At 41.2% G+C, this 17,858-nt stretch overlaps 1 protein-coding gene across 1 annotated transcript; it reads right to left on the bottom strand.

Moving 5' to 3' along the window:
* Window positions 1–7,464: 7,464 nt before the first annotated feature.
* On the bottom strand, window positions 7,465–14,845 carry MARCHF3 (membrane associated ring-CH-type finger 3). Its single transcript, XM_010171637.2, has 3 exons — window positions 14,789–14,845; window positions 12,854–13,063; window positions 7,465–7,623 (listed from the first exon to the last, which is right to left on the bottom strand). The coding sequence occupies exons 1-3, from the start codon at window positions 14,843–14,845 to the stop codon at window positions 7,465–7,467; spliced, it is 426 nt and encodes a 141-aa protein (XP_010169939.2).
* Window positions 14,846–17,858: the final 3,013 nt, after the last annotated feature.

Here is a 17,858-nt window from a genome sequence, read left to right as displayed (position 1 = left end):
TGAATAAAGTATCTCTGTTTAAGATGTTATAAAGTAAAACTTTTGGAATTTGTTTTTTCCTAGAACTGAGCTAAAAGTTGAAGGAGTGTAGAATACTTGGAACTGATGGGCTTTGAAACTGGTGAAACATCCATATAAATTTAAGACTTTTTAACATGTCTTTCATTTTACATAAATTCCCTTTTCTGCTGAACTACATGGAGGCATTTCAACCTTGTGCCAGCAGGTGGTGAGGAGGAGGAAAGGCCAAGGATTATGCAGATGTATGAGGATTAGGAGGAGTGCTTCTTCTGACAGTAATGCTGGCGTAAACAACTACATTAAACTACAATGTAATACTTGATTTAATTTCCTGTTTATATTTGAATGTTTACATGGTATAAATATTTTCATAGGTTTTAAGCATCACTGTATCCTGTAACATTCTGAATACTCAATTTGATTTATAGGAATAATGGCTTTCTGTTCATTATAGTCTCAGAGATGTGTAGGCATATGCAATACAAATGAACACATATGTTGTAGGAAATGGTTAATTCCATTCCTTGTTATTTGTTTTCAAAACTAATAGCAGGCCAGCAGTGTATTCCAGTAAAGACTTGACTGGGCCAGTTAGATAGGACTGTTTATCTCTCCAATCAGTAGTAAAGAAAAATACTTTGCAGGTAGGCATTGGGTCCTGAATTCATAGTAGGAACCTGCCAGTACAATCGAGCATTCTTGGCTATAGCTTTTGTAAAGCCTGTTTTCTGTCACCAGGATGATGAACAGTGCTGTAACTCTCTTATCTGTGTAGCTAGGAGCTGCTATTTGAAACTCCTTTTCCCTATTAAGAGAGCTTTTTCACTAATGTCTTGTGAATATTCTGCTAAATCAGCATTCCTGTGATGGATGACAAGGGGAGAAATGCTGATTTCAGATAAATAATTTTGCTGTTATAAGTGTTTCTGTAAACTAGCATAATGAGGGTGGGGAAACACAGATAACCCTTCTGGGCAGTCTGCGTGCATGTATGTTCACTCTAACCTTTACACTGAAAAATTCTACCACCAGGTGGAGGTCTTACTATTCAAATACTTTAAAAAACCAACCACCCAAAGTCCAAACAAAACTTTCTACACTTCCCTGTGAGTTCCATAACAACTTTTGAAAGTTTTTGCTTTTATTGAACTGAACAGCTTCTGAGCTTCTGTTCTCCTACCTTTTCTCCATATTCCCACACTGAAGTCCAGAAGCACATTTTTGATTACTGCATGGTAGGACGGACCTTTTATTGCTGTATTGAAAAACACCAGCCTCAAGCTTGTGGAGGGGTATGCATTGTGCCAGTGTATGCAGCAAATGCAAACTTCTGTGGCAATGCTAATTTTTTTCTCCTCTGTCAAACAATGTGTATGAGTGCTCTTGTTCCTGTTAGTTTGGAACTGCATTCAGAATACACTGCCTCGGCTGTTGTGGCTACTGGCATAATCTACACCAGTCTGGGTGAGAGAAGGCACAGTGGTGAATTTGGTAAAGGCATCTGACTGCTGACAAACGAGCTAATTGGCTATATGCAATGTTATGTGAAATATGTTCCATGTTTGCTGGAGGTTCTTAGTCAGGTAATGAGCCACTTTATATTGGCAACAGACGTGGATTATTGTTATCTGATATTGATCTGGTCCACAGTTGACAAGAGATACAAATTGTATCATCCTGTCAGGTGAAAACTGTTTAGTAACTTACTGCTTGCAAGTAGAAAAACACTACCAGACATGTATCTGCTCAAATACATTAATGCCTGTGAAAACCAGAGTAAGAATCTGTTCAAGAAACGAGTGTTTGACTTGCACAACACTAGTATTGTTATGATGAACACTCTTGATGCAGGGTATGCATTCCTGTGAGCTGGTCCTGTTTCTGTAGAAGTTTGATTTTTTGGGTCTATTCATAGCAAAAGCAGCAAACCTGTAAGCTGCATATTTGTTTATAGTAGACAAGTTCATTAATAAACCCCAGTGTAATCAATTGTAGCCCTGTGGTACCAATTATTTTACACAATGTAGTCAGTTACAGCTCTACGCCACAAATTGTCTTGTGCCTCTGACTTCTTTATCCCTGCTGCACAGGCCTACATCTTATTTGCCCAAGCAGACAGCAAATTACAGGAAGATAAATGAGTATGTAAATAATGTAAATACCTTTTATGTTCAATAGGTGGTAATTATTCATTTGTCTGCTTCTGTAATAGAGGCAATTTTAAATGCTGGTCTTAATTTTTCCTGGACAAATCTAACGGTCTTATCAGTGTATCATTTTGATCCTAATTTGAGGGTTTCTGGAGTGAAGGCTTTTATTGCAGAACTACAAATCTGTGAAACAGTACCTTTCATATTCATACTGCATTGTAAGCAGGGTAGGTCCCTGTACTAGGAAAAAAAAAATAAAAAAATGACTGCTACTTTTGCAGAAATGGCTGCATGATAATTGACTGTGAAGTATTTTTCTCCAGGCAAAGTAAGTAGTTGATGGGCAATAAAAGCTTTTAAAGCTCTTGTCGCAAATAGGACAACTAGTACTAACTGGTGAAGGGAATGGGAGCTATGTATGACAGATGTGAATGCTTATTTAGCCTTCCCTGGTGTATGATGGTTAACCTCAAAAAAACAGTGACACTTAATTATTTATAATATTCAACTAGATCTATCAGAGGATTATGGTAAAAGTTAGCTATTTTGTCTCAGGTTTTGCTTAGTGTGCATTTATTGCTCTGAGTGCTTTGCAGCTCTCCTCTGGTTTCCTTTTATAGGTTTGCATAAATACAGGACTTGGTGTCTCTGTGATTGGCCCTGAGGAAAGAAAAGTTACATTTGGTGGCATCATTAAAGGCACATTTCAGCATAAGCTGATTGTTCAATAGGATTTTCCTACAGTTATCAATTAACTCTTGGATGTGAACTTTCATAGCTTGACTGTTACACTATGAACAGAAGAGATTATTGGCAAGCAGGTCTGACCTTCTCCATAATGTAAGACATGGAATGAAACTGTAACATTGGCTTTCTCTGCAGCTGTAGCATTTTGTTTCTGAAGGTGGTGTGTTTTGTTGTTGTTTGTAATGGGATGTTGCAGATAGAATGCCAACATTGATTCAGTATTTTGATAAGTTTTATTGAGAAAGTATTTTGTACATTTGATAGAGTTGAGGAAAAATCACAATCAGTTCTATAACCTTTCAGCATCAAAGGAAAGGAAAAATGTTTTGTAGCATTGCCACAATGAGACGTAAGAGGCTGTCAGTGAAAAACTTAAGAACTGAAAGCAGTCGCAAGTACTAACAAACCTGGCAGCTGTTGAGTGATGTAACTCTTGAAAAAGCTTTGTTATGTGGAAATGCATGTGGAAATCAAATTTGAAATGTGGAATAACAGCAATGAATTCATATACAGTATGGTATCATCATCAGTTCCATTACATACTATATACCCATACTGTAGGCTTGCTTGCTTTGTGGGCCTGCTAGGTATCTATAAAGCTAGGGGCCTCTGTTGTACGTTTTGCATTGTTTAAAGATACTTCTGAATACCCCAAACCAGTATTTGGCAGTAAATAGGCAACAGTCAATTCTGATTGCAAGGAAAATGCTTATTTAATTAACCAACTGTGTGTTAAATGGAGCTTGGTATCAAACAATAAAAGATGAACAGCTAAATTAAGTCTTTTTTTTTTTTAACTTACCTTCATTTGAAAGGGAGAGCTTTTTTAGCTCTTTTCTAGTGCATAAGTGTTTATCCCAGTAGCTTTTCATATCTTTCTGGCAGTATCTGTCGCATCAAAGGCCAGTTGCATATATTGGCCCTGATTACCTTTATGTACTGAATTGTCACATTGCCCATGTGTGACTTCCTACTGTGAAACTGATGCAAAGCTGGTTTTAGTAAATTAAATGTAAATGACAGTTTGATGTCTCAGTCTGGCAGAACTGTACAGTTGAGTAAAGAAAAAAAAGAAAAACAAAACTCTAAACCAAAACAACAACAAAAACCCCTTAAATATCTTTAGCCCTACTTGTGCTGTGACTTCTGTCCAGTTGAACAGAAGGCTATGGTATTTCTAAATCTTCAGTTACATCCTTCTATATCAGTTTCTTCTATCCACTGAATGTGCTTTCTCCCCTTCTTCCTAAGTGGTTTATACTGCTGCTTCCTCTGTTTTATTCTCTGCACTACAAAAGGAAGAACTCTCTTACCTTTTCAGCATCGCCATTTTGTCGAATACCAGTGCTTAACCTTACTGTAATTTTGTTGTTTGTTGTTTTATGTGATGTGATAGACTGGTTATAGGCTATGTAGAAGTAAGACTTCCTCCCTTTGTACTGCACTCATCATTAACACTGAATTGTAGTGGATTCTGTATAGTTAACTCTATACACTTGGGATGGCAGTCTCTGTCACCAGCAGGCCGTATGTGAAAGGAAGGAAGGAACAAAACTGTATTATGTCTGCAGCTTCTTAGAAGGTTTTTTTGGGTGGCTTAAGTTGCTGCTGCTTTTGTCACTTGAAGCTCAAAATACTGATTTGATTACTGCTCCTATATAACTTCTTAAATGGAAAGGGAACATAAATGGCAAGGCCAGCTGCATGAGAAGAAAGCATAATGTTGCTGAGAAGGAAATCGAGTGACACTATTTTCAAAAACAAAACAAAACCTCCCCCACCCTTTCATTACTTAACTTGTATTTTGCTTAACTGGGAACTCTTTAAGGATAGTATAACAAAGATGTCATTGTACTGAGAGGAGCTCTGCTAGCTGTAGCTACTGCTACAGTTAACTTTATCTTTCACATCTATTCAGACAAAAATGAATATTGTTGCTGCTGCAGAATATTTGCAGTAATGATCCAGTTTTAAAATTGTTAATTGAAATTTGGACTTGGTGTGGCAACAACAGCCTCAACTAGTGGAAGAAAAAGCAAAGCTTGCCAGGAGGAGCTTTCTGTCTGCAAGTCTTTAGTTCAGAACAGAAGCAGGAATAAGAATTAATATTACCCACCTTCCTGTTCTTATGCTTTAGGAAAAACAAGGAAGAATACGAAGTATGCTTTTTTCCCATGGGTTTAATGCAGAAGGATAAGTGTGTGACTGGATCTCTTCTGGCATTTTTCTCTCTCAAGAAAATGCATGAGAGGCTATTGCTAGTGACTTCACCAGTCAGTTTTGCTGTACTTGTGCATCAAGCAGAGAAACTAGAGCAGGAATGTATTTGCTGAACTGGACCGTACTTTCTTTCTGGCTGCTTCAATATGCTTTCTTCAGATTATATAAACTGTCTTTAAATGAATAATGAAATTTGAAATAACACAGATGAGCTGGGCCAAGTGACTATGCTGATCTGTGTGCATATACCTTGCAGCTTGATTTGAATAATTGTTTTCCTAGCTGTTACTTAATTCCTTGTCATCCTAATTTTTTTATTTCAGGAAACAAACCCAAGAATACTACTTAAGAATAGCACTTATTTCATGGGCCTGCTTTTTGGAGTATATCCCAAAGAAACAAAAATAGTAACAGAATTTTGAAGAAAGCTCACCTAAAGCTTCTAAAAAAACCCAACCAACCAAAACCTGGTTAGCAGGTTTTCTTTTAACCTGGAGGAACTCTGCTTACATACATGTTCAGTCTCCCATTCAAAGAGTTAGTTGCCTTTGGGAAGATGTTTTTTAGAAAGCACTACAGGTTTTAGGCTATCACAGAGTTTGTGATATCCACATCTTCAGAATCTTGTATTCACTGGCAAAGATATGATGAACCCCTGACCTTACTGTCAGATTAATGAGTATAGATCTGCAGATTAATTCTCTTGCTGTGAAACTAGTTTTATGTCTGAATATAATGAGTATAGATCTGCAGATTAATTCTCTTACACTTCTTGGCTTGCTGTGAAACTAGTTTTATGTCTGAATGACACTGTTATTGCTTTATATAAGTAGCTGATTCTTATATCCCCATGAAATTGACCGTTACAAACAATATCATTAAATAACATGACTACAGCTAGACTGGTCCAAAGACAGAATTAAGAAGCTAACAGATTTGGGGTTGAGTACTAAGCTTTTTCTTCCATAGAGCACACACAGTATCAAATAAGTTCTTGTCTGATGGAATCTGAATTACAAATTATTTGCCTTCTTGCTATGTGTTCCTTTTTATTTTCAGCTCCTTCAGAGTTTGGAAAACAAAGCACATGGTGGCGCTGCCATCTACACGTATTTCCAAAATACTCATGTATTCAAAGGGGCTATGTAATTCTAGCTGCATTTGTTAATGAAATAGTGTAGTTCTGTAAAATAAGTCTCTATGTAAGTGAAGAACTGCTGAATGAATTGGGCATAAAATCCAAGGGGGAATAGGTAATGCCATGAAGGAATAAAGTTTAGTCTTTACACACCACAGTAGGCTGTGTTACATTTTTTTTTTTTTTAAATGAGCCTTCATCTCAGTGCTGCAAGGAGAGGTCAGGGTCTGTATACATTCTGCTAAATCTACCTGTCAAGCTGAAAATTCTGCGGCTTGAAAATAATGCTAATTTTTATGCAAGACAATTTCCTGCTTCTTAAAACATGTCTAATGATCTCATTTATTATGTATGCAGAGCTTTCCTTACAAAAAGAAGTCTTACAATTAGGGTTAAATTCAGCTTGGTGTAATGCAGAATAAATTGGCTAAGTCTGAATTCACACCAGAAAAATGTGTGTTTCTATGCAGAATGTGGTGCCTAATTTGTTGCTTCTGAGTGGAAAGCACAAGTAGTTGTTCCTGAGTGCTATGCACGAGAATACTTTTTGAGTAGGAAGATTATTGCAATTTGTGTCATTTTTTTTTCTTTTGCACATGCTAAATTTATTACTGAAGAATTTTCCTATCAAGTTCCCTGCCACATCAGAAACAGAGGATAATTTTTCTAATCAGTTCATAGTGTTTAAATAATAAGCCAATTCATAGAACTCATTACACACAAATTTTAATTATCCAAAATATTGGTATAAAGGAGCTTCAAATAAAGTCAAGTCAGGGAATGCCATTGCTGTGCTTTAGGAAAGAAAAAGTAGTACTGGTTACTGTCCACCTACCTAAAGAAATAATACTGTAGGAACCAGAAATTATAAAAACAAAGCACTTTTTAAACCTGTTTTGCATTGTTAATTATCATAGTTTAATATTTTAAATGATAAAAAAGTTTGCATCACTTGATGATGCAAGTATTAACGGGATTTTGTAGATTTCCATACAGTATCTGCTAAACAAACAAGTTTGGCCGCTTGGCAAATACTGTATGATTGCAGCATCCATGATTTGAATACAAACAGTGGTTTACTCCTCTGCAAAGAGTTTGTACATCAGAATAGCACACTTCAGGGGTCTGACCCCAATGAGTTTGAGGAAAATATTTTTAGTGCATGGCCCCTGTGCAGAACTGCCCCAATCAAACTATTGTCTCCTTCGAGTTCCTTTTGAGGGACTGCAGGACCAGCAGGGACTGCTGGTTGGAGGGGACGTTGGCAGACTTTGGGATTAGGAGTATCACCCGCTGATTGGTCTGACGCCATTCTTTGTATAATCTACAGTGATACCTAAAGGATACCTGGGGAGAGAAGAGAGATGCACTGTGTTTAGCGTCACTGTGTTCCTCCAAGAAGTAAGTGGATGTTTGGGAAGAAATGCCTTCAAGTGAAACAAAAAGCTGATAAGCAGCCTAATTGGGCGGGATAAAAATGAGCAAAAAGTGGTGGGCAGAGACATACCATGTAGGTGGCTTGTTCCCCAAGTTGCCACAGCAGAGACAAAAAGCAGCCTGTGCTCTACTTTCTTCTGTTCCCTACCTCTCATTCCCATTTTTTATAACATGAAAAATCAGTCATCCTGCCTCTGTCTTTCACAAGAACTAGAATTACTGGCAGCCCCCTACAATGAGAATGAGTCTGGGTCACTATGATGCTGCAGGTTTTTAAACTGACAAATAATGTAATTCGCTGGATGGTGAAGGCTTGTAGGTATCCAACCCGTGTGCCAAACACTGACAGGGTCATGTGTTCTACCTTGTAATGCTTTATTGCTGAATGCATCAAATGCAAGATTGCAGAGATGCAATGAGGTGAGCGTGAGCCATTTGCCAACACATATGTATCTCAATTTAATTATCTTCTGGGGGTTTTTTTAATTGTTATCAGCTAACTAATTTCAACTGTAGTGTGGCTCTACTAATAATGGAAGAGAAATGACTGACTGCTCTGGATATACAAGATAGCTTAGCCCTATATACATTTGTTTTTTAAATAGTGACAGCCAAATGTAGTCAAGAGTTATGTCTGTGTGAGATGTTGTACATGTGCAGTTGGGTTTTTGGTTTTGTTTTTTGGGTTTTTTTTAGTATTTTTTAATTAAAAAAACAACCTGTAAACTGGCTTGGGACCTTGTGAGTGAGATGTGCCACATGACAACTACTATGTTCTTGAGCTGCAGGGAGGAGGGACCCATGCAGTGAGCACAGGAGGAACCTTGTCTTGTTAGCTGTTTTGTCTTCATGTGCAGCTGGTCATTTCTCAGATTTTTATGCACCTGTCCCACTTCTGTAGGTCAGTGTTGTTTAGAGGGCAGAGGGTGCCATAAAGGCTGGTGTTTTGCGCAGGTGGGTGGAAGATGCTGCTGACTGCAGAGAAGTGGCTCTGTGTGCTGCTGTCAAAAAGGGCTGCACTGCTTGCTTTCCTACCCCTACAGCAACAACAGGCTGGCTGCCAGTGAGGTACGGAGCAATATTAAGTAACATACATGCCTATGAATGTATCCTTCCAAGCCCATTCCTTATTGCAAATAGGGTGCTTTTAATTAAGTAAAGTATTTACCTTTTTAGAAAATCCCACTAGGGACAAAAAAAAGACTTTCTGAGGTTTTTTATTAGATCTTTATACAGCTGTTTGCTGTTAACGACAGAAACCTATAGAACTTTTGTTCACTAAGCAGTTGCCCAAAGACAGCTCTTCCACAGATGAATTATTTCCCACCTTTCACTCTCCCATGCTCCCCCTGAAGGTAAAGCAGTCTACATCTTCGTTCCTGTGGAACATTGTATAGGAAAGAACATGAGAGAACTCTTAAAAAGGCACTGCAGTTTCAGCAGAAATCATGCGGTAGAGGTGGGAGGGGGGAGGAAAAAACAACTAAACCTGCAAAGATGAATGCCATGCATAATGCACTGACTGCTTCAGAGGAGTAAACTAGAGTTTAGGTTGAATTTTCAAGTAGCATCACATGAGATTCTTTGAGGAATTTCTGTGTTCTTAAGCCAGGCTTTAACTGCTAAACAAGCATTTTCACACAGGATACCCTAGTTAAGTTTGACAGCTTGTTTACAATGGGTTCTTGCCTGGAGGCAGTTTCCAAGTGATGTCAGCTACTAAATTTCAACAGAGCCACAGTTACTCACCCTAAGCTGTTACACTGGATGCAAATCTGGAAATGCTGAACAAAGGCCAGATTTACATTGGTCCTTGGCACAGCAGGCTCCTTTATTCACCTCTTCAAGAGAATAGCAAGGGGGCTGTCTATCTTTCTAACTTACTCTGAATTAATTTCCGCTAACCTTTGTTTTAAACCAGCGTTTATGTTATACTGGAAGCTATAGGGCCAAACGCTGTTTTACTCCAACCCGCTCCTTGATTTTACAGGAACAACGATTACCTGCATGCAAGAGAAAGCAGAGTCTGGCACTGAATTTTCAGTTTAAATAGCAATCTCTGTTTAGTGTCTGAAGCTTTCTTCTTGGGAGTACCAGGCTTTTCTTGTGTGTGGACATCACCGTGATTAAATGCAGAGAAAAAGCAACAGCATTTTATGAAGTTGGCTGTTTTAGGGGAAGGGATAAAATAGCTTCTTGGATACTAAAAATAGCATCTCTCCCACTCTCTGCTCACTGGGATAAATGTGGTGTGTAAATAATCTATATAGCAGCTTTTGCCTCCAGAGAAATTAAGCTGATGTATTGCAAGTAAAAATTAGGATTTAGTTTTCTTAATTTTCCCAGGACCTAAAAGAGCATTTATCACATGTTGTGTGTAATTTACCCCACAACACTCAATATATTCCCTGCCCAGCCATAACTAAGCAAGTAGTACAGGATTCTCCCATTTCCAAAAATTAGAGGGCAAGTGCTTCTGAACCACTGGCGAGGTTAGCTCTTCTACATATGGGTCCATTCCTTGCTGCATGGCAAGGGAACTGCACAGCCTCCTCAAGGCAAGCGCATGCTGGGGCTTTACTGCATGACTGGTGGGTGTCGGGTGGCTGAGCAGAGAGTGGGCATGTCTCCCATGTAAAGGGTGCTCAGTGCCATTTGTAAGGTAAATCTTTTCCTTGACTTTGCAAATCTGCCCTTTGAGAAAGTGCATGAAAGCACTGTCACTCAAGCCTACTGACTTAATCATAGAATCATAGAATGGTTTGGGTTGGAAGGGACTTTAAAGGTCATCTAGTTGCAACCCCCCTGCCATCAGCAGGGACACCTTCCACTAGATCAGGTTGCTCAAAGCCTCATCCAGCCTGGCCTTGAACACTTCCAGGGAGGGGGCATCCACAACTTCCTTGGGCAACCTCTGCCAGTGTCTCACCACCCTCACAGTGAAGAACTTCTTCCTAATGTCTCATCTAAACCTACCCTCAGAATCTGCAGATATGCTTAATACGCAGATACACTTCAACTCCTCAAAACTCCTCCATCCACTGCTAATGCTGTGAGGGCAAGAGAGGCACCTTCTGTCAGCCTGAGAGTCCTTCCCACCACCTCTCTCTGCTCTTAACCGCATGCTGAACGGGAGGGTTACTGTGCCCTGAAAGGCTTCCTGCCTTGCCCTTCCCTGATGAACACAGTGCTTCATTAGCCCATCTACCTCCTGCTGGTCTGAGTAATAGATAAGAGTGGAATTACATCTTCCACAACTCACTGGACATTAAAGATACTGTATTTCAATTAAATCAACCAAGGTATGCATTTACATCAGGTTTACTATCACCATATTCTCTGAGTGCCAGTAACATTTCTCTGTATGCTTTTGATGGGGTAGAAGTTATAAAGTGAATAGAAGGGATTTTTGCCACTTACAATGAAAATGCAATAGATGATGTTAGGGATTGAGATGCTGCAGAAGTCTTAATGAGCAAGGTCAGATATGTACATTTGTCATGGGTAATTAAATCCAACTACTTAGCCAGACTACCCTTTTCAACTTCCAAACATTTTGGTGCTTGTGAATTATGTATATTTGGTAAAGTGGACAGCATTTGGGTTCCTAAGACAGTCATACACAAAGAAAATCTGAACAATCTGGCAGATGTCTAGACACAGTACTGCAGGAAATACAAGTGCCACTCCACTGCTGGAGTACATGTCCATTCTGTCAAAGGGTTGTGCTGCTGCTTCACAGGAAATGGAAACAAACAACAAAAAGAAACTGCAGGAGGCTGGGGCAAAACTCTGAGCTTTCCCTCCTGGTGTGCACTGCTAAAATTAGCCTGCAGTCCTCTACAGATGAGACAGGGCGTCACTCTTATGAATGAAGTAAATGAAATCTGACTTTTCATAGCTTTCTTGCAGCTAGCTGTTAGGTAGTGCGGGGGTTTTGTGCTTCCTTCCACCCCCCATTTTCCAAGCTTACTCTGGACTCAGCATAGGGGTTTCTTGCTGTAGGCTAGATCTGCTAATGTAGTTCTTGAAGTGCCACGTCCTCATCAGCTTACACTGATCAAAAACTGCTGGAAGGTGTCAGCCATAGCGCATGTCCCCACCCCCACTGAGGGAGAGAGCTGTGGATCAGGCCTGTGGGATTAGTGGCCATGCCAGCACCACAGGCAGGATGGTCTTAACCTCCACTCGAGGCAGCACAGGCTAAGATGAGCTTTTCCTTTCACAGCAGGGTGGCCTTGCACCATCACACACACACGTTAGCATGAATGCTCCATGTCTGCGTCTCCTGTTCTGTCCTCCCTCCCTCACCAGAGCTAGAGATGTGAAATATCAAACTCAACAATAACCTGGTGTTTTCAGTGAACTGCTAGACCATGGCTTGATAAACACTTATTTTGGCAACTGTCTTCTGGGTTCCCTTCATTTCTGCTGGGCCAACTGTTTGTTGGTGTGCTGGAGCCAGGAAGGGATCTCAGTTTAATAACTTGGCACAAAACAAGTGGCTTTTAGGATGGATTGGCACACAAGTGACAGCACACCTGGGTGCACAATGGGAATAAGGCAGTAATTTCACCTACACTGCAAAGGCAGCTACATTTCTACAGACCTGGGTGTAAGGTGTGTTCTGCCACGGACGTCCCACAGCACCACAAGCACAAGGAATGGGGAAAGCATGGAATGCACCCACATCCAAGGCTTTTGAATGGTAACATCGGCCAGATGTTGGATTAGAATGAAACCTGAATCCTCTGTGGCAACATGGTTGTTCACCTAAAGCTTTTTTGTGCACTGTGCCTTCACCCTTTGCACATCATCTTTGATGAAACTTACTCCTGTAACATCTGTCTTGAACTCTTCCATGTTACTACCTTGTCTCCTTCTTGCTATACCCTCTGGTATTCAGGATTTGGGAATTACTGACCTCAAAGGCAAACCATCTTTCTGGTTTTCCACAGAACTTGAATGGTGTGGAACCAAGAGCTTTCTTGCAGGTGTAACTGAAATTTACTAGTACAGAAGGTAAATATAAGCAATGCTTTGTACAGTGATCCATGTGCTCTACAGTGCTTTGTGTAATTAATTTTCTGATTTGTTCTTTCCCTTATGCCTGTGAGTTGAACAGAAAAACAATACTTACAAGGGTCCAAAAGAGGTAAATAGTGAAGAGTGCAACAGTGAGTGCAATGAGGCCAACAGCTTCTAGTCTACTGCTAAAGTGCAGATGGTCCACTGCTCCTCGTAGACACAACCAGCCAGAGATGGTCGCCAGCGGAGTGATAAACAAGAAGCACACCATGTCCCCAAAGAGAGTCCGTTTCTCGTGCTGGGGGCCTGGGTTCCTCAGCCACTGCAGGCAAAACACAGACAAAGCAAGTGTCAGCACAGGGAAGATGTTTTACCCAAGACCAGCTGCTTGCTTGCAAAACAAACACCTGTCCCTTTGAGAAGGGAACATGGAGCGGAGATAGAAGGTGGCTTTGGCTGCCCCTAGACAGCTTCCACCTGAACTTCTCCCCTTACTGCCTGATGATGTGCACTTCTGGCCATGCGTACCTACCGCATCGCTTATTCTGCTGAGTAAAAGCTGCCTTGAGAAGGGGAAGCGTTTTGTATAGTGCAGCCCCTGGCATTCAGCTGCTGAACTGTTTAAGAAACTCTCTTCTTAACGTGGAAAGAATCACACAGTCTCCTGACAACTCAAGGGCACAGAAAATGTTTGTTAATATTTTGTATGCTATTTTAAGATTTATTTTTTTTTACATTCTGCTTGTAATATTGGTAAAGCCATTCTCAGTTTGCTTTCAGATATCCACATGCAAGTAGAGTTGGATGCACACAAGGTTACTTTTATTAAGAGAATATTAATCTTGCAAAAACGAGTGTCTGAAAGTCAACTGCTGAAGTGAAGGTTGATTGAACAGCTATCAAGCACACGTGCCCATGTTTCTATAAACAGGATTTAAAAGAGTAGAAGTAAGTTCAGCCTACAACAGTATCCTAAGACCTTTTAATAAAAGAAACCTCATCACTCAAGTCAATATTTGAACAGGCAGACTACCAAGCCCCGCAATTTTTGCCAATGTAAGATGCAGGATTTGGTCAAAACTACTCTGCAGCATTTTTTTTTTCCTTTGAGCATATAAACCATATGAACAGTACTACCAAGGGCAGCAATCATTTCTTACTCTAGCATCTGGGAACCCCAACCAGCCTGTTTTTAGCCTGAGAGCTGCACATATTCCCCTAGCCACCAAGGGCAAACATACCATGTACCGCACATGACTGCATCAGCCAGAGAGTCTATGACCTAAGCAGAGGAGTCAAAGCCGGGAATGGGCAGTAGAGGTGGGGTGAGCTGTCATAACCCCAGCTGCCAGGGCACCAGGACAGGCTGTCAGTTCCCAGTCTGGCACATCCCTCCCAGGCCTGCAGCTCCGAGCGCAGAGGCCATGCTGAAGGCAAGGAAAGTCATGCTTCTCCAGGGAGCTACGGCATCATCTGCCAACAGCGCAGTAAGAAACTGAAGCCACTGATGCTCTTCACCAGCAGATGTGGGTGAGGCTCAAGCATCCTTAAACTGTTTGGCCCTCTCATTCCTGCCAGCTTATTATACCTGCCAGTAGATGTCTTATCTCTTTAGCCCCAGAAACTAAGGTTGGGGAAGCAACTTCACACCTTCATGAGTTAATGCCTTTATTCCCAGCCACCTCAGGCTTTTTTCTTCTCCTCTATTACAGTGCTACAGCAACGACCCAGAGGAACAGCAGGACTCCAGAGTTTTGACAAGAGAGGGCAAGGCTAAGAGCTTTGTGCAAGCTAACGAATATTTCTTATCGATGTATCCTACACCTCTATTATTTTCAGACTCTGCTTCATCTTTTCCCACTTTGCCCACACTCTGAAAACAAATAAAGCATTTATCTTTCCATGTTCATATGGGGTAAAACAGCAGTCAAGAAACTGAGTGCAACAAGGAACAGGTAGTCACGAATCTGGTACTAGCAGAAAGACACAAATCAGTAGACAAGTTTGCCTCAGCCTCACCATCTCTCAGATGGAAATAATAAATTACCTGCTTCACAGGATTTTTGTTGGGTTTAACTGCAACACTCAGCAGCCTGAGATCCATTTTCATATATGAGTCAGGAATTTAGGAGAATACAAAAACACGTTCATAAACATTTTTTTTTTTTCAGGATGTAGGCTTTTAATTTGCTTGAATACTTCCTCAGAAAGTGGGAAGTGCATCATAACTGCTATGTACTCCTATAAGCAAGAAGTCATAAGGGAAGACACTAGTTAAAAGAGGCAGGCTCAATATTTTTTTTTTTTTCCTTTTCAAGCAGTGTCTTAAATGCAAGATTATTTAAAATACCAGAGTAGCAAGTGTGCTGGGTTCACCCCAACCAGAAGCTAAGCACCCCCACAGCCACTTGCTCACCCCTCCACCTTGTCAGTATTGGGGAAAGGACAGGAAAACAATGCAAACAGAGCTTGCTGCAGTACAGCGTGTGCAAAATCAGGAGACATACATTTACATTTGTACAGTCTTTTGTTTTATTGTGACTTTATAGAGAATGCTGTAAAGTCATGTGTGAAAGGCTCACACCACTTTCCTTGGAGCTTTCATTCCATTTACTTAAAAACACCCCAAGGGGTGTGTGCATAACAGTTCCAGGTTTTATTTGGTTGCTTCTAGACAGGACTGACTGTTCAATTTCCACAAATCCCCATAATGCAAAATCGTGAAGAAAATGAGAGGAACAGAAAGCCCCTGGTAGTGGAGATTCTGTTTTTAAAGGTTTTGTGAAAGATTTAAAAAGGTGACCCACAAGAGAACTGCTGAGCACCTGCACTTCTCCTTGATCTCAATGGGAACTGCGGGTGTTCACCACTTCCCTAGGGCAGACCTTAAAATGCCACTATCTCCTTACTCTATGCTGGGTCTGTCGCTCCTGTGGGAGCTGGGTGGTGAAGAACACACTGCAACATTTCAGAGTCCATTTAGTGGAGGTTGCATCCTCAAACTGCAGTCTGTTGTGATCCCTCTGGCATCCATGCAGCTCAGTTAGTGCAAAAGATACTGTTTATTGATCTGAGCAAAAAGGAAGAACAGCAAGGATATACACATGCCAGGGAGCACATGCATTAAGGCATCTGTTGTCATCTCCACTCTATGAGCTTCATGAGACACATGAGTGAGTACAATGCACTTGAATTAAGACAGCATTTTACAGTCTGCCATCTAACCTGACTGAAAGTTTGAGCAGACAAAAGCTTCACAGGCTGATGGCTCCCCACTCCTTATGTCTTGTCTGGCCCATACGAACAAAGACTCAAACCCAAGCAATTCAGATGCTAGATGAGGCTGGGACAGACAAGAGTAGTATTAATAAATAAAACTCCCACCATTCTACAGTCTAACCTTAAAAGCTGCAGAAATTTGATTAGCTAGTTCTGAAGTGGAAGTCAAAAGCAACGAATAAGTAATGTATGGATTTCAGTCACAGCATCTATTTTTCTCCTGAAGTGCAGAAGTGTTTCTAAATCTGTTTCTGCTTAGATTCTAGGTTTCTGCCTTTTGTTTTGGAAATGTGCCCTGTCAAGTTACTTTATAGCTAAAAAGACAAGTCAGCAGATCCTTTTGTGAAACTGAAATCCACACAATGATCCCAACAAAGTGCTGAGCTGATTAATTAGCATGGCAGTACAGTAGGGACTATCCTGCTGGCAAAGAATGAGATGTAAGGCCAGGTGCAACTGTCAGATCTGCACTATGATACTGTGAAATGTATCCTTTTAAAATATGTCAATATGTGCTCTGCAATATATTGAGAATCTCACAGTAATAAATTACATTTTTATTAAAAAAAAAAAACAACCCAAAACAACAACAACAACAACAACAACAACAACAACAACAACAAAAAGAGAGGTCATAAAAAGGGTCATGTTTGAAGCAAAATGCTGGCCTGCCTGGCAAAGCACTATTTTATCAAGTGCTATCTTAAAGTGAACAGTGATTCCTGTTCCTGACATGCAGATGGAGAGCCAGAGTAGCAAGACATGAACTGACTTTAGCAGTGGCAGCAAGCACGAATTCAAGAACAGGCAAGCGCAGTGCCTGACGCACAACCCAGTATTGTTTCATGACTGACACAAGCAAAGAAACCCTGTGCCGGGAGATTGATATACATCTGATGAGAATCCAGCCCCTTGAAGAAACATGAGGTCCCACCTTGTCACTCACAGTGACACGTACCAAACAGGGTTGGCTCAGAAGCAAAACATCCCCCAAAACCTCAGCTAGTGTCTGTGGCTGCATGGTATCTCTCTGCTCCCACAGCTGTCCCTGCCACCCCTTCAGCAGCGGGTGCTGCTGCCGTGGTCGTGTGGACCACACGCACTGCTCCAGCACAGGGGACCTCTGCTCAGCCAAGCTCTGCTAAATGAGGCAGGTGTTGCTGAAATGACCCAGATCGTCTGTCTGCTGGGAACGGGCACTTGCCAAAGGGCAGCCACAGCAATCTGTGTGGACAGGACAACATCTTGGGCCAGACGTGTCTTTGCTCAGCAAACCCCCAAAGCTGACACAGTTTTTGAAGGAACTTGCTTATGTTTTGAAAGGGACTTTTATGCACTGAACTTGATGTGAGAAAACACTGTTAACACACCCGAAGCTCCTTCATCTCACGCACTGACACATGCCCCAAGGAGGGGGCATCCACAGCTTCTCTGGGCAACCTGTTCCAGTGTCTCATCACCCTCACAGGAAAGAATTTCTTCCACATATCTCATCTAAACCTGCCCTCTTCCAGTTTAAAGCCATTTCCCCTTGTCATATCACTACCTGCCTTTGTAAAAAGTCCCTCCCCAGCTTTCCTGTAGCCCCTTCAGGTACTGGAAGGCCACTATAAGATCTCCCCGGAGCCTTCTCTTCTCCAGGCTGAACAGCCCCAACTCTCTCAGCCTGTCCTCATAGGAGAGGTGCTCCAGCCCTCAGATCACCCTCATGGCCTCCTCTGGACTTGCTCCAGGTGGTCCATGTCCTTCTTATGCTGGGGGCTGCAAAACTGGACACAGACCCAGGTAGGGTCTCAAGAGAGCAGAACAGAGGGGTAGAATCACCTCCCTCGACCTGC

The sequence above is a fragment of the Antrostomus carolinensis genome, unplaced genomic scaffold (assembly GCF_000700745.2).
Source record: "Antrostomus carolinensis isolate BGI_N321 unplaced genomic scaffold, ASM70074v2 scaffold9677, whole genome shotgun sequence".
In the NCBI taxonomy this organism is placed as follows: Eukaryota; Metazoa; Chordata; class Aves; order Caprimulgiformes; family Caprimulgidae; genus Antrostomus; species Antrostomus carolinensis.
This window is presented reverse-complemented; position numbering and strand designations above follow the sequence as displayed.

What these genes read in the sequence shown, in the direction of transcription:
- MARCHF3 (XM_010171637.2), bottom strand. Translation starts at nt 14,845, where the DNA reads ATGGATCTCAGGCTGCTGAGTGTTGCAGTTAAACCCAACAAAAATCCT. An exon ending in ACAAAAATCCTGTGAAGCAG is followed by an intron (nt 13,064 to 14,788) that starts GTAATTTATTAT and finishes TTTTGCCTGCAG; the next exon opens with TGGCTGAGGAACCCAGGCCC. An exon ending in TTTACCTCTTTTGGACCCTT is followed by an intron (nt 7,624 to 12,853) that starts GTAAGTATTGTT and finishes TTCTCTCCCCAG; the next exon opens with GTATCCTTTAGGTATCACTG.